We start from the raw sequence: 15939 nt of genomic DNA, 5'->3' as shown, positions 1-15939 counted from the left end.
AGGCAGAAAATTACTTGGTTATTGCTTCAATAAACTGTAGTGGTTTTTTTGGTTTGTTTTTACCTTCAATTATCTTTTCAATCCTGAAAATTTGAGCTTTTCAAATTATATTTTTATAGCCAAAAAAAAAATCAGTTAAAGAACTGAAAATTTTCAAAAGTAGCAGTTTATTACTCAAAAGATGAAATGAGGGAAATTGAACAAATGGAAATAACACAGTAGTATAGGTACATTGGAATTTCTGTATTTCTTTTACTCCACCTCCCTGCTTTCATGATACAACAGGTAGTATCATAAGAATATGAGGAGTCAAACAATCAATGTATAAATATTCACTCTAGGACCCTTATCTACATCTAAAGAATGTGGTTTGATTTTATTTCCTTCAGATGGGGTTGCATATAGACTGAAACTTCCCAGTTAGTGCTCTGTCTGAATAAACATTATTTCTATTATAATTATTTGGTGGTAATTAAGCCTAATTTATTAGGAAAGCAGAGATTAAAAATCAGAAGAGATTATATCACAATTAGCATTAGGTTTGGTTTGAATACATAAAAGTAAATTTATAAAGACTAGTGATTTGAGTTCCAAATTTTACGTCAGCCTATGAAACAGTAAAGGACAGTGATTTCTCCATAATCAAAGCTATAATGAAGGAATGTTTGAAGAAAATGACAACTATAATTAAGTCTCAAAATCATACTCCAGGGATTTGCCAAACATTTATTAAATTTTCTCACAAGGAAAACAAAACTTTGCAAATTCAAAACTTTTTCAAATACAAAAACATGTAAAAGCCATCCTCTTTAACTTAGGGCTGACCAGCTGTGTCTGCTTTGTTCATTCTCAACAGGCTGCCATATATTCATACTTATGGCAACGATACTGTTAGATTGTGAACACCTCTCCTGGCACAAGGCAGACAAATTCCCATCTTATTAAAAGAAGAATACTCCAGAGTTCTATATTAACAGACTGTAACATTTCAAATTCTGGACATTCTAGATGAACAGAATTAGGAAAATAATCAAGCAAAGAAGTAAATGTTCCATAAGAAATTTTTGAATATCAATTTACATAAGAGACCAAAGCCTTAACATTAAACCTATTTCCTTTCACACCATCACAGTTGAGCAAATATTTATACTGACAGGTGCCAAGTGGATGAAGTTTTCCACCAAGTTTATCACCTTTAACTTAGGAAATAGCTTAAAGTTCAAAAAGTTTACACATGCTAATTGTGTAAATATCAAAATTCAGGTCAACTGTGTGAATACCAAAAGTCAGTTTGAAACACAAGTTTCTAAATACACTACAGTTTTCACTGCAACAGTGTCCTTGAGAATACATATCATAGATTTAGAAATAATTCTGCTCTGTACCCAGATTCTTTTGATATTTTCAAAACAGATAGGATCAACAAAAGACCTATACAGGTTAAATTCTACAGAGAATAATAAAATATCAAAGTCTCTCACTGTATCTCACCAGATTCTCAATGGAGAATAAAAGAGGAAAAAGTCTAAGGTTCCAGATGAAAGTTGCCATGGACTTTAGTACCACCATCAAAAGTAAATTCCTTCACTCATCCAAGGCATATAACTAGAAAACTAATTTTCATGGCATCAAATTTTATTTAACTTCCCCCTTCAGAGATAAAAACATCAGATCTTTTCCAAAACATTAACACAGAAAAAATAAATAGACTATTACCATCATGTAAAAACTGAATGGGAGAATGAAGCAAACAGAGGGGAAGGAAAAAAGTTCCAAAGCTCATCTTTTCTCCTAATTTCTTGAACTATCCATGCCAGGAGTATCTAATCTTTTCTCTATGAGGAGCTTTCAATTATCTGTATGTCTAAAGACTGCTTTAAGTCGCTTAAGACCAAGGACAGGAGAATGAAAAAGGAAGAGGGCTCTGGCTGTCTCAGGGGAGGGGAGTTCAGCTACTACTCCAGAGACATAGTCGTCTTTTCAAAGTTCAGTGAGTCTCAGAAACAGGGGCCACCAGACCTACGAGTTGTTGATACCATCCAATAGTAAGTCTTGAACTGTAGAGCTAAATTTCCAAATGCCCTCCCTAGTGGCATCTCAAACTCAATGTTTACAAAACGGAACTAATCCCCTTTACCAAACCCACTGCTATCACTACCCTACCCCAAAGTTGCCCCTCCTTCCTGTATTTCCTAACTTGGAGAATAGCACCACATTCAATCCACCTCCCAAGAGTCATACTGCTTTTTTTTTTTTTTTTCTGGTACGCGGGCCTCACTGTTGTGGCCTCTCCCGTTGCGGAGCACAGGCTCCGGACGCGCAGGCTCAGCAGCCATGGCTCACGGGCCCAGCCGCTCCACGGCATGTGGGATCATCCCGGACCAGGGCACGAACCCGTGTCCCCTGCATCGGCAGGCGGACTCTCAACCACTGCGCCACCAGGGAAGCCCTCATACTGCTTTTAAAATCCTTCATTAATTCCTTGCTGCCTACAGGAGAAAATCCAAACCATGTGTCATGGTGTTCAAGACCCTTTGTGGTAATTTCTCCATCTCCACAGTCATACCTCTTTTTCTCTCCACAATATAACACAATGTGTTCTAGCCATTCTAAAATATTCACAGGTTCTGGAATACAAAATCTTCCTTATGTCAAGAAAGCCACTGCTACTCTTGTCTATCTGGAAAACTCTTATTCATTCTTCAAGATTCAAGTCAATGATAACCTTACCAGTCAAAATATTCTGACTCTTCATCAAGAAGAGTTGAATAGTTGTTCCTCTATCTTCCTGATCTTATAGGATCCTGTGCATTTAATGTTACTGTTATATTGATAATATTTAATATATTGATTTTTGCTTGTTTTCTTGCCTCTCCCAAATGAGTAATTTTAAAGGCAGAGTTTTTACCTTATACATTGCTTAAATCCTCAACATTCCATGAAATGCCTAGCAACTAATAGAATGATCAGTAAACTGTTGAATTGATTAACTTATTATTGATCAACTGGACTTTGGTTTTTCTCTATCCAGTCCACTTAATCTCCAAGATTTAAAAAAAAAGTCTGGAAAAGATAAGAATGGCACTTCTTCTAATCTTCCACTCCTGAAGTCCATCAGAACTTCCATTTGCCTCAAAATCAACTTAAGTCTCACCAATGAGACCATACTATGCCATTCTTATTTCTTAACTTAAATACTCAAGGTAAGCCTTTTCTACACGTTTATAGCAGTTTTATGACTGTCATTTTACTATTGTAAGCGTTTGCCAAACACAAGATGCTTAAGAGATTAAAATTTTTTTAAGAAAGAAAACTAAAATTTTTTCTTTATTTAAGAAAGCTCCTAGATTCTCAGATGTACTGGCAAAAAAAACTGATTTACAATATTTGTAAATACAAACTGAACAAATGCTATTACAACAAAACCACAGCTATTTATGGGTATGATTTTTAAAAACTTAATTAAGCATTATGTGGTTGTCTTTGTGTCATTTTGTAAAAAGCAGAAAATTTAAGAAGAAAGAAAATGGTAACGCAACAGGAAGAAGACAGATACCAAGGAATGGCTCATGGTATGAGTTAGGTTATCACAGACCTTCTACACTGGAATTTGAAATGAAGGGAGCACATGTGGTATATGCTTATAGAGGACTTAACACTAAGGCATTCTTCTGCTACCTCTATCAGCAGAGTGGCTTCTGAGAATGCATGCCAAATTAATTCCCCAGCTGTTCACATGCATATAAGCAGCTGCTGCTGTTACTGCCTAACATTATGGTAGTCTGTCAGCACCTCTATCTCTACCATGGCAAGACAAGCCACTCAACTAAGGCCTTTGCTGTACTTCCGAGGACAGAATCTCTGAATTGAGAACTGGGTGGCACTACACTGCCAGCTGTGAGCCTCAGAGCTTCTAGCTGCATGTTGCTGGGTCTATCAGCTGCTAAGCCATGCTTGCTAAAAAATAAGGTTAATAAAAATACCTCTGTACAGAAATTTTCTGAAATCATGATAGCACTCAATGCAAAATAGAGTTCAATCTACAGAAATTCATTTTACAGATGTTTTAAGAACACATCTGTTTTATAAAGTAAGGCACATCTGTACGAACAAAATTAAAAAGAGAGAAGAACCTATAGGAAATCAAAATCAAAATATTTAAAAAGAATGCATCAGGAACTTAAATGTAAAGGTTCCATGTATTTTTACATGACATTATTTTTGCAACTATTAAACACTCAAAAAGTTTTTAAAATATTAAAAAGCCATCTAAATATCTCAAATTAAGATAAGATTCCTAATAGTATACTTTTTCAGATTTCTATATTAATTACTTCCTTGAGTGGTTCAAAATCCTATGTTTTCTTCCTCATTAAAGCAAAAGCACAGTTACAGTGTAATCATGGCTCTGAGGTCTTAGTTACAAGACCTCAGTTACAATATATTAACTAAATGTGCCAAACTAATTTATAAAGAGCATTCAAAACAACCTTTTGGGCCTAATTTTTTTTAAATGCACATGTATCTTCCTTATATTAGAATCAAACATAGTTATCGATTACTTAATATTTATTAACTAAAATTATTTATTGTTAATATTAGTAACAGCTTTTAAAATTACCTTGATTTTTGTGTTTCTAAAATTTTTCCCAGTCCATTTGTTGATCTGAAATAAATATAAAAATGAGGAAAGTAAAAAAATGTTAACTTTTTAAAAAACCATTCTATCACATTATTTCTAAAACATGAAGTAAGCATATACAAATATATCCTAAAGCTAGAGAACAATAAAAAACAAACTTACATTTTTCATAGTTTAGTTTTTCCTTCTAATCATAAATCAGGTACATTCCACTTATGCATTAAAACATGATATGCAAAAACCTACTGCACAACTGAAAGATTAGGGGCTACTTTGTGATTTATATAAAGACCCTTCACTTTAGAAAAAATGATTTATAAAAGGCCAGTAATTCTAATATTCTTAAAATGAGTAGATAAACTTTTAACTGACACCTAATTGTCCTCAACACACACTGTGGAAATGGCTATACACACACTAGATATAAAAACCTAGTTACGAGTGGCTTTGACCCCAGCCTGTCCTCAGTATTCAGCCATACATCCAGTTTTGTTTTGTTTTGTTTTGTTTTGTTTTGTTTTGTTTTGTTTCTGCGGTACACGGGCCTCTCACTGTTGTGGCCTCTCCCGTTGCGGAGCACAGCCTCCGGACGCGCAGGCTCAGCGGCCATGGCTCACAGGCCTAGCCGCTCCACGGCATGTGGGATCTTCCCGGACCAGGGCACGAACCCGTGTCCCCTGCATCGGCAGGTGGACTCAACAACTGCGACACCAGGGAAGCCCCACATCCAGTTTTTTAATAGAATACCTCTTCAGTTCTCTAGCTAGGATCTCTACCTACTCTGCCAGGCCTTCCCTTTCTGATACAAAGATAATGAAATACGGCTCCCTTTTGTATGGCGCCAAAAATACTTATTAAATCCTTTGCAGTAAACTGTACACCTCATCTATTTATATCATCAGTTCCATTGCCTTTAGGGTTACTTGACGAAGATATGTGCTATTTGTTCAAGCTTGTTCTCATGGGTAAGGCTTCCCAATGATTCTGAGGCAAGTCTCTCTATTAATTCACAAAACTCTTAATCTTCTCTTTTGAATATACTCTATAACCTGAAGGCTATTTCCTCTCAAACATGTTTATCTTCTTCCAACTCTTCAAATCTAATTCTGAGTAAGTCGCAAGTCTGAGGTACAATGGAGGGTAAAAAGCCCAAAGGGTCTGTAATTTATCAAAGTGCTTTGTCAAATTCTTTTCTGGTATTGCTATACAGTACAGGCTGGCAACAAGCTGGCTAATGTCAACACTGCTCGTATTAGAGATCCAGCTTACATAGTCAGTATGGGGATAGAAGTGCCCAGTAGTAACAATTTCTCTTTTTATGCCAAAAATGTTTGTGACATAGATTATGTTCCCCGTTCGACATAGATTATGTTCCCCATTCTACAATCACAATGATGCATAGGATTTTGAAAAGAGAAACAAAATTTAGGAGACCAGTGTCAAAAGGGGTAAAAGAAATAATCTCCATTCACCACTTTCATCTTTCTAGACTTTTCAAAAATATCAACCATCTTTCTATTTCTTTCATTTTTTTATTCACTGTAATGGAAATTACTATGTAAACTAAGAAAAAAATCTACAATCTAATAATGATAATAATAGCTAACAGAGCACTTACTATGTATCAGGCACTGTGTGAAGCTTACCAACAATGCCTCAAACCAAATGCAGATTCCAAAGTCCATGATTTTAAACATTATTCAATACTACACAGCACTACCTACCCTCCACATGGAGACATTCTTACAGCTTTTTATAGTAAAATCTAAGAGGATATTACTACTAAAATAAGCCAAATAAGAAGAAAAATATGAATTCTTTCTTCTGCAATCATTAACCACTGCAGCCAAAATCCTAATGAGCTTTACCTTTACTGATTCAATTCATAACATATATTATATGAACTGGCACTGACAAACTCAAAATCTGATGTCAGCAGATTGTACGCACTGAAGATGACCAATAATAAAAGCTATCAAACGTTTCTCTGTAGATGGCTTTTATCAGTTTAGGTCTTACAAAATAATTAAAAGTCCCTGAACTCTAACCTCATTTGAAAAGTCCAAATGACTGTTGGATCTTTTAACACATATCTGAGTACCATTCATATTGTCCTATGTTGATCAGCCTTGGCCACGGACACTGAAGACATTAAAGCTAGCTGGAAAACAGGCATGGTTAGATGACAGTTAAGGAAGACCAAAGTCAATGAGGGTTCAGGGAAAAGTGAAACCACCTGAGACAGGGAAGACTTCGCAGGAAGGAGGGAGAAAGAGGTGGGAGGAAGGGATAAGTTCCAGAGAATGGCTAAAATACCTTAAAAAAATAAAAGAAAAACAGAGAAAAAGAAGGAATTCAAGGACTGACAGAGTGAGAGTTGAGAATACATTAAGAGTAAAGAAAGGATTTGGTAAGATACCTCCATGAGAAAATAAGTAAACCGTCCTGGGTAAAGTTAGGGCACTTCATGTAGGGAAGGAGTCAAAGAGAAGACAGGAAAATGAGGAGGGAGTCAGAAGACCCTGAATACCAGTCATGAACTTTGAACTGTAGTTGACCATGGAACAACTTAGGGGTTAGAGGCACCAAGCCCCCTCACCATCGAAAATCCTCATACTGCTATCTCTGCCTCAAAAACAAAGGAATTGATAAATGACTTACCCAAGGGCAAGAAGCTGAAAGGGTCTGAACAGAATCAGGACTCAAACCCTAGTTCTTTTAATTCCACATATTATGATCTCTAATTGAACACAAACTTTTCCCCATACTTAGTTAACTTAAAGATCTGTACAATGAAAACACGGATACTATGTTTATTGGAAAAAAATGCACGTATAAGTGGACCTGGGCAGTTCAAACCCTGTGTTGATCAAGGTTCAACTGTATATTCTGTAAGCAATGGGGAACAATTTTATATACCACTATTTACATAACAGCCAATTAGGCAACAACAAAATATGTGATTCCCTAATGATACCTGAAGCAAGTCAACCTTGAACCTTAAATTTCTACAGGGCAATAGTCATGGTAAAAATATTCCGTACAGCACATTTTGAATTTGTAGGTACTTAACAAACATTTCTAATTTTGTACCTAACAGTTGTTCTTAATTTGTTTAAATCCTCTTCTGAAACCAAGTCTGTTTTATTGAGGATGATGATATCCGCCAAAGCAACTTGCCTAAAGTAGCAAACAAATAACAGATGTCAAGAGAAATGTTAAGAAATTAAAAATAAATAAGAAACAGCTCCTCAAGATCAATTAGCAGCTAAGAAGGATATAGTACTCTATGTAATGATTTAATTTACTCCTAAACTATTTATCATCCTTCAACTAGTAAGGATGAATTGTATTCATCACTATATAAACTCAGATTTCAAATTATTCATTCAAAAAATATTTACTAAGTTCTCTTACTTGCTACTCTGAAACTACAAAGATAAGCCTCAAAAAGTTTACAATCAAGGATAGTTTACAATTAGGATGATTTTCAACTCATGATTTTCTTTGTAAAACAAATGCATAAAATTCCGATATCCAATGTGGTACGAACAAAGACACTCTACTTATTAAAATATTCCACGTAATAATTACCATAATTTTCAAAGAAATACAAAGAACAAGTTCACTTAACATTAATACTACATTGAACAGTTTTTTTAAAAAAACTACACTTGAATCTTGAACAATTATCTTCATCACTACGAATATTTATTTTCTCTGTAAAACAGATAAACTACAGAAATTCAAGTTAAAGAATCCAGTTGACACAATGCTGGATAACAAAATAGCTTACTATAATTAGAAACTCTATTTTCTATTAACAGGAGTAGTAAAGCTGAGGATTCTTTAAAATTTCCTCAATTCTTCAGGAAAGTTTAATAACTAGACTATTTGTTCCCAATACTGGTTTTATGCTACCTGAAGGTATAGCTAATTATTTCAAAGAACAACCAAATTCTCAAAAATAAATCAACTTCAGTTCACTGAAAAGCGGGTTTCAACAGTATGTACATCACAATCCCATTTTTATTCAAGTAAATTTCATAAGAATAAAGATTGAATGTGCACATCTCAAAATATAGACAGTTGCAATCTTCAAATTGGAGGGCTCCTATATTTAACTTTTTTTTGGCTTTTATAATATTTTGCTCTTTTCTATTTGGCTTATATTTTCTATAACAAACATATTTTAATAAGGAAAAAGTTACAAAAATATTTAAGTTCAGTCTAATGTGAATCATAGCTAAATAACAAATGAAGTGTTCAGGCAGGATTACAAAACAACAGAGTACCATATTCTAAAATGATAGGGAATCAGTCACCTCCTTGCAGTCTATTATTTATGTCAAGATCATCTGTAGCAAATCTTGGAGTGGAGGGAGACCTCCCTTTTAAACCCAAGAGCGTATTTAGTGACTGTTGTCTATCCCAAAACTCTTTTCCCATTAGCAAGAATATGCTTAGGGTAGGCAAACCAATTTAAATATTCATAAGTCTAAAGAGAACCCAATTAGGAACATACAGGTATTTAAACAAAAAATGTTCTAAATGCCAAATTGCAACTATTTCCATATTTATTCCTCTGTTGCTCTGAGTAACAGTGAACAGTTGAATCAACTGAATTACTGTTAAAGACGACAGGAAGTGAATCAACTCTTTTTTTTTTTTTTTTTTTTTTTGCGGTACGTGGGCCTCTCACTGCTGTGGCCCGGACCGGGGCACGAACCTGCATCCCCTGCATCGGCAGGCGGACTCTCAACCACTGCGCCACCAGGGAAGCCCTCAACTCTTTTTTAATAATCATTTTCAATCCCAAAGAAATTGTATGAGAACAAGAAAATATTTTTAAACGTGAACATCTTCCAAGTTCCTCACAAAAAACTCCTGTGCTCAGCACTCACTTTATGCTATAATATAGTTTTAAATAGAGAAAAGATCTTCCTTGACTATGTTTTTATGTTTCTCAGCTTTTGTTTTTCATATCAATCATTTTCTTTTTCCATTTAGCCAGTAATCAATATATACTTTAAATAAATGAATACCTAGAAGCTTCATTGATAAGGCCATCAGGTTTTTCTTCTGCTAAATGCTAAATAAAAACAAAGTTTGAACAAAAGTTACTGTGGTGTAACACATAACCTAATGTCAACACAAAGGATTTTACTTTAGGGACTCCTTGCTTGCCTCTAATAAAAACTTCAACAAGTTCTATTACTGAATACCCAAATTCAGGACTAACTTTTCTATCTGAACGCATTTTCCTCCTCATTTGTAATTTTTTCCCTACAGTGAACCTGTGAGGTGTGAGGGCTTAAACTTTGTCCCCTGACCTCTTTTTTTCGTAAATGGAAAACCCTCCAGATTTAAATAATGTCATAAAAACACAGCACATTATAGTTCAGATTCTAGGCAATTTCCTTTTTACAAAACTGTCTTTGTTCTAAATATTTATTATTACTTATTTAAAAAAAGAGATAACCACTGAAATTGTACTTTTAAAAAGTCTACTAGACTTTCCTTCATCCTACCCCACCTCCCAGCCCCCACCGCAGAACCATACACACTATGAACTCATACTGGGCCCTTCCAATTCCCTAGGAACAAATTAGCTGTGGGAAGGACACAGCCCTATACCCAGCATAAAGCAAGTTATCATTCTGAAACCCACACTTGAATGATTTGGCCTCTCTGGGCAACTGTTTAGTTTGCACCCTGCCAGAGTCAAGCTAGTGCCAAAAAATACTTTGATGTTGGCTTAGAAGCCCACGAGGTCATTTTGATCTCTCTGGAAGTAGTTATTATTTTTCCATAATCTTATTTATATCCCTAAAGTCACCAGTGTCATAAGGTTCTTCTCTGAAAAATGTTCCACCTTCATTACCTTAACCCTCAATAGATGTTTCCTGTCACAATAAAAAGCTGCCTACTGATGTCAGAGGCAATTTGATTATATAATACTTTTTGTATTTGAATTGAACTCCACAAATTATTAAATCCTTTTACAAACATCTCATTTAGCCTTCATAACGATTATGGGAAATGGCTATTCTCAATTTATAAAAAAGAAGCTAAATGTAACACTGTCACCATCATGGGATACCTTACCATAGGGTGATTTTTCAAAAATGAAAATGGCCTCAACAGAAGGAAAATGAATATAATTTTTAAATCTTTGTGAAAGCTTTTTTTTTTTTTTGGCAGTACGTGGGTCTCTCACTGTTGTGGCCTCTCCCATTGCGGAGCACAGGCTCCGGACACGCAGGCTCAGCAGCCATGGCTCAGGGACCCCGCCACTCTGCGGCATGTGGGATCTTCCCGGACCAGGGCATGAACCCGTGTCCCCTGCATCGGCAGGCGGACTCTCAACCACTGCGCCACCAGGGAAGCCCTGAGAGCTGTTTATGTCATATAAAATCAGTCTTGCAAACAGCGTTACACAAATGTTAATAACTGCATAAAAGTATATGTATAAAGATTACCTAAAAGTTATATTCAAAATTATTTCATCAAATCAGTTTTACAATTCATGAAGAGGTAGATCATTAAGGTATTTGGATAGTTTGGGACCTAAGAGCAAGTTGGTAATCATTTTATTTAATAGTCTTGGTAAAATCCATAGAGAAAACCTTTTTTCTTCTAAAAGTTTGCCAAATTTTATTTTTGGGGAAGCTAGCCTAAACTAAAACTAGAGTAATGATGTACTGATCTCCACTTTAGGTACAACCTTATAAATTCAACTGCAGACCCACTCTGAAATTATGAAAATCACAGAACTTGAAGAATATTGTATTAAAAATTGTTTCTTATCAAAAGACCAAGTTTACTATTTTTGCTAATTACTGTTGGCCTGAGGCTATAACAAATCCTTTCATTATGTCCTCTAGAGAATAAGGGCTATTACCATCCCAGGAATAGTACCTGGCACCCAGGTTCAACAAATACTTATTGAATGAATTCTAGTTAACACCTCCCATTTGTTGACATAGATACATGGATGTTGTTATCTGAAAAGTTCTACATAATGTGCAGCAACAACTCCCTTTCTTTTCAGCAGTAAATCTGTTTAGTAAAGATGTATTTTTAGCAAGGTATCTGTCTCTGAATGATCCTATAATATGGAAGTTCTTTTAAATTTTTGAAATATTTGCAAAATATTGTATTTTTGACCTTTTGGAAGATTTATTTATATATGAATTTGGGACTTTTTGGCTGTGAGCTGGAGGTGTATAAAAAGATATGGTAAGAAAATTAGAGATTTGTTTTTGAATATCCATACCTAAATGTAACTAATAAAATAGTATTAATATTTCACAAAGTAACTCATGTTTTTAATGCATCTAATCTAATCTCCAGAAGATTAGAAATTTTCACTCAAAGCTAACGGGGATGGACTAACATTTCATGACCTCTAGGAAGTCAAGAAGTATCAAATATAAAAACACGTTAAAAGTCCCCATAATAAAAACCTGCCAATAGGTACAACTCTATTAAGAATATGATATGTAATAAACATATAAAAAAGCAGAAGAGATAAATGTCCCTCGTTCTATGCACATATGAAGGCTATACAAACATAAACAAATAATAAATGCACACTAACATTTATTTTCTCTGGATATCAGCCCATTTCCCTTATGCAACTTCTTACCTTCCCAAATCAAACTTTGCAAAAAGACTAAAACCAATGTCTGCTATTCAAAAGGACATTCTCCAGCAGCACATTATACACCATTAGTCATTAAGTCAGATGACTCCCATTTACAAAGTGAAAAAATGGAAATTGTGACATTCTATTTTACCTGTACAGGCAATGAAGGAAAAATTTTTGCAAAATTTTTTTCAAAATAGTGTGTGTGTGTGTGTGTGTGTGTGTGTGTGTGTGTGCGCGTGTGTGTGTCTGTGTGTGTATGCGTATATCCCCAACGGATTCCTCATCTCTGCTTAGAGACTGTGGCTTTTGCTTATACATCAAAAAAAAGACCAGAAAAATTTTGGTACTAATTAATCCAACGTATCAAAAAGCTTAAGGTTCCACCCTCTAACTTAGCACAGCATAAGAAAGAAAGGAATCCTTTGAAATAACACCACCGTATGACACAACTTCATTAAGGGCTTTTCTGCAGAAACAGAAACAAGCTGGAAAGAAAGAAAGAAAGAAAGGAAGAAAGAGAAAGAAAGGAAAGAAAGGAAAGAAAGGAAGGAAGAAAGGAAGGAAGGAAGGAAGGAAGGAAGGAAGGAAGGAAGGAAGGAAGAAAGAAAGAAAGAAAGAAAGAAAGAAAGAAAGAAAGAAAGAAAGAAAGAGGAAAGAAAGGAAAGAAAGGAAGAAAGGAAGGAAGAAAGAAAGAAAGAAAGAAAGAAAGAAAGAAAGAAACACTGTTGTTGACCAAAGTGGAAAGAAATCTAGTGTCAAAGATGTCAGTGACATTTTAAAAAAAAGCAGCAGCAGCTATTTCTTTCCAATGGATTGGTTATAGATCTAACACTATTTTAGCTTTTAAGAAAAGATTATTGCATAATGTCAGTCTATTTATTTTCTTGTCTTTTCCAAGCCAAACTGTTTTCTGACTGAATTGTTTCAACAGCTTGTGCAATATAACAGAAGAACCAAAAAGAAACCTCTGACTTGACCTTTTCTGTGTAACTTCATTCATTGATTCTATTGCATTAAATGCTGTCACTTTTGTAGAACTGAAAAGGACAATGTCAGTAGCCTGGGTGTCAAGTCCTGAGAATAGAGAGCTGTCATTTGAAGTTGTCCAATTATTTGCCCATGATTAAAAAATGAATATTTCAGATCAATGGGTGACAATCCCATTAGAGTGATAGCCCATGATATCAATTACCACTTCAGTTTCAATTTGGCTGGCTGGCCACAAGGTACCATTTCTCAGCTTTACTTCTGATGGGCTGGCTCTGTGAAGCATGACACCCTTAAATTGCTGCCCATTATCCAAGTGTCATTACTTGTACTGCCTCAGAATTCTCTGAATCACAAGCAGCTACTGAGGTCAAGCTTTGCAACCAGAGGAATTAGACAAGTTGGCAAATCCTTTATATAAAGGAAAAGTTATTTATTTGGCACCTGACTTAGAAAATCTAAAGTTTCCATTATCCTGACAGCATGTCAGTTTTGTGTAGGTATATTGATTTAATAATTTAAGATGTTTTATCAAGGTGGGAGGGGGTTAAACGTTTGCTGTGTCTGCATTATTCAGAATGTTGGTTTGGGTTTTTTTGGCCTCTATCACACTCATGGTAGATTCTATTTAACTCCTTTCCACATCCAAATATACATATAAAATTATTCCCATAATCATAAATACATAGAGTTTGATTTTGGGTCTGGTACTGTAAGTCTATCAAAAAAAAAAAGATCCTACTATCCATCCTGAAGATATCCCAAATTTGGCAATAAATCTATATAGGAGATGGATTCAAACATGCCCTTTAATAAACATTCAGAGTGAAGAATTTGACTTTTTTTTTTTTTGCTTCCTCTGTAAACATTTTGCTAGAAATATCATGATTTCAGAACAGTTGGAATATTTCTGAGTAAAAACTGTAATATCTGGGGTCTTTCTTTGGTTCTTAAGACTATTAATAAATTTTGACTTAAAAATCTAAAAAGGAATCATCTCCCAAACTTCTCAAATTAGGGTGCTCTATCCCTGAGGGAACTGAAGGGCCAATGAAGGGGTATTGGTAACCATTTGACAAGCTTGCCATACTAATTAAAGGTTTGGAAGAAAAACAAACTTGTTCAAATTAAGAAATTCAGATATATTGTCGGATAGAATACAAAATGGACATGAATTTTTAAACATTAAATTTAAACTTCTAAGAAATGATTACTTTGGGCACTATTCATATCGCCAGACTGGGTCAGGAGATGGAGGATAATTTCACTCTCTTCTGCCTCTAGTAATTTTTCACTTGGGAAGTTGAGAAACACCACTTTACTTTATGCGGCAACATGCATTTTAAAATCTTACTAAGTGCATTTTGTGAACTGAAATTCATTTAAATGCATTTCAGGACCTTGCTAGTCGCAAAACATTCACAGCAAGATGCCTTTTAAAGGAGAGTTTCTCCTCCCTAAACCTAGGCATAAATCCTGATTTCTTCAAAATATGGGAAAGCAATATATTTTTTAAAAACTCAATTATCTGCAGCTTGTGTCTGACAGCAGTTTAACAAGAAAAATAAGCTCTCATATGCTTTATCAAGCTCAATTTCCTCTATCAAACAGAAAAACTTATCAACATTGGGGCTGAATCCTAGTGAGGGGTTACACATACCCAAACTTTATCCTGTATTACCCTTATTACAAAATATTACACTTCAAACTTTTATCACATCAAGCCAGAGAAGCAGAAAATAAACATTTAACTTAGAAACACAAAATAATAATTAAAAGACACACACAAATTTCATCTATTGTTCAGGATACTTTAAAAAAACTTTTTTTTTTTACCATAAGTATTTGCTTTATTATTCTTCATGCTTTTTAAACTTCCAAAATATGATATATTAAATTAAAAATGTAACTCACTGGCTTAAGACACACAGTTTCTGATAATATTACTGCCACTTTAAAAAGTACTATCTTTTATATTTACAGTAGAAAAATATTTTTGTTAAGGATATTTCAAACAGACACAAACATAGAAAAACTAATATAATCAAACCCCATATAACCAGCTCTTAACAATTAGTAACTCATAGCAATCTTTCAACTTACATTTAATCCATATTTTGAATCCACAACAGTTATGATACCTACAAAGGAATAAATCTTTTAATCATCTTTATATTTAAGAATTAAAACTAGTCTATTTCAGTTCACAAATGTCACTCAATAAAATACTGGTTTTTTTCTCTTGCCAGCACAGCAATTTAATTCAATTCCATTAGTAAGCAGATGCATTTCAAACATGAACCTAGCACTATTTTAAGGCACTAGATGGGACATAGTAAAAACAAATATTTAAAATTAAACAAACAAATAAAAAGGAAAATAAGATTTCTCTGGCCTTTAAAAAGCTTACAATCCAAAACATGAGACAAATTTCATAATATAAAGTGGAATGTGATAAATTACACAAGACAGCTTATCTTTATTTTCCCATAATCAAAATCGAGACTTTTCTTATTTAAATTATTGCTTAACAAATCTGAGGCATCTTAGAATATCTCTCACCAATCTAACTCACACAACTGTTTTATCTAAGGTGTACCTAAGTTTCCAAATGATCAATTCGTTTGGCAATCTCTGAATTTATATGCTAAATAAT

The 15939-nt window shown here is 34.5% G+C and overlaps 1 protein-coding gene across 1 annotated transcript in view; it reads right to left on the bottom strand.

Annotated features, from left to right (window-relative positions):
• Nucleotides 1-15939, bottom strand: part of LOC307189617 (zinc-regulated GTPase metalloprotein activator 1A) — a 48808-nt gene that overhangs the window by 18844 nt on the left and 14025 nt on the right. Inside the window, exons 6-9 of the mRNA XM_079927819.1 lie at nucleotides 15387-15424; nucleotides 9688-9734; nucleotides 7736-7822; nucleotides 4622-4666 (exon numbers count right to left, since the gene is read on the bottom strand). Coding sequence (XP_079783945.1) covers nucleotides 4622-4666; nucleotides 7736-7822; nucleotides 9688-9734; nucleotides 15387-15424 — 217 coding nt within the window. The remainder of the gene's footprint in view (nucleotides 1-4621; nucleotides 4667-7735; nucleotides 7823-9687; nucleotides 9735-15386; nucleotides 15425-15939) is intronic.

This window comes from Stenella coeruleoalba (assembly GCF_951394435.1).
Source record: "Stenella coeruleoalba genome assembly, chromosome: 7".
Lineage (NCBI taxonomy): Eukaryota > Metazoa > Chordata > Mammalia > Artiodactyla > Delphinidae > Stenella > Stenella coeruleoalba.
This window is presented reverse-complemented; position numbering and strand designations above follow the sequence as displayed.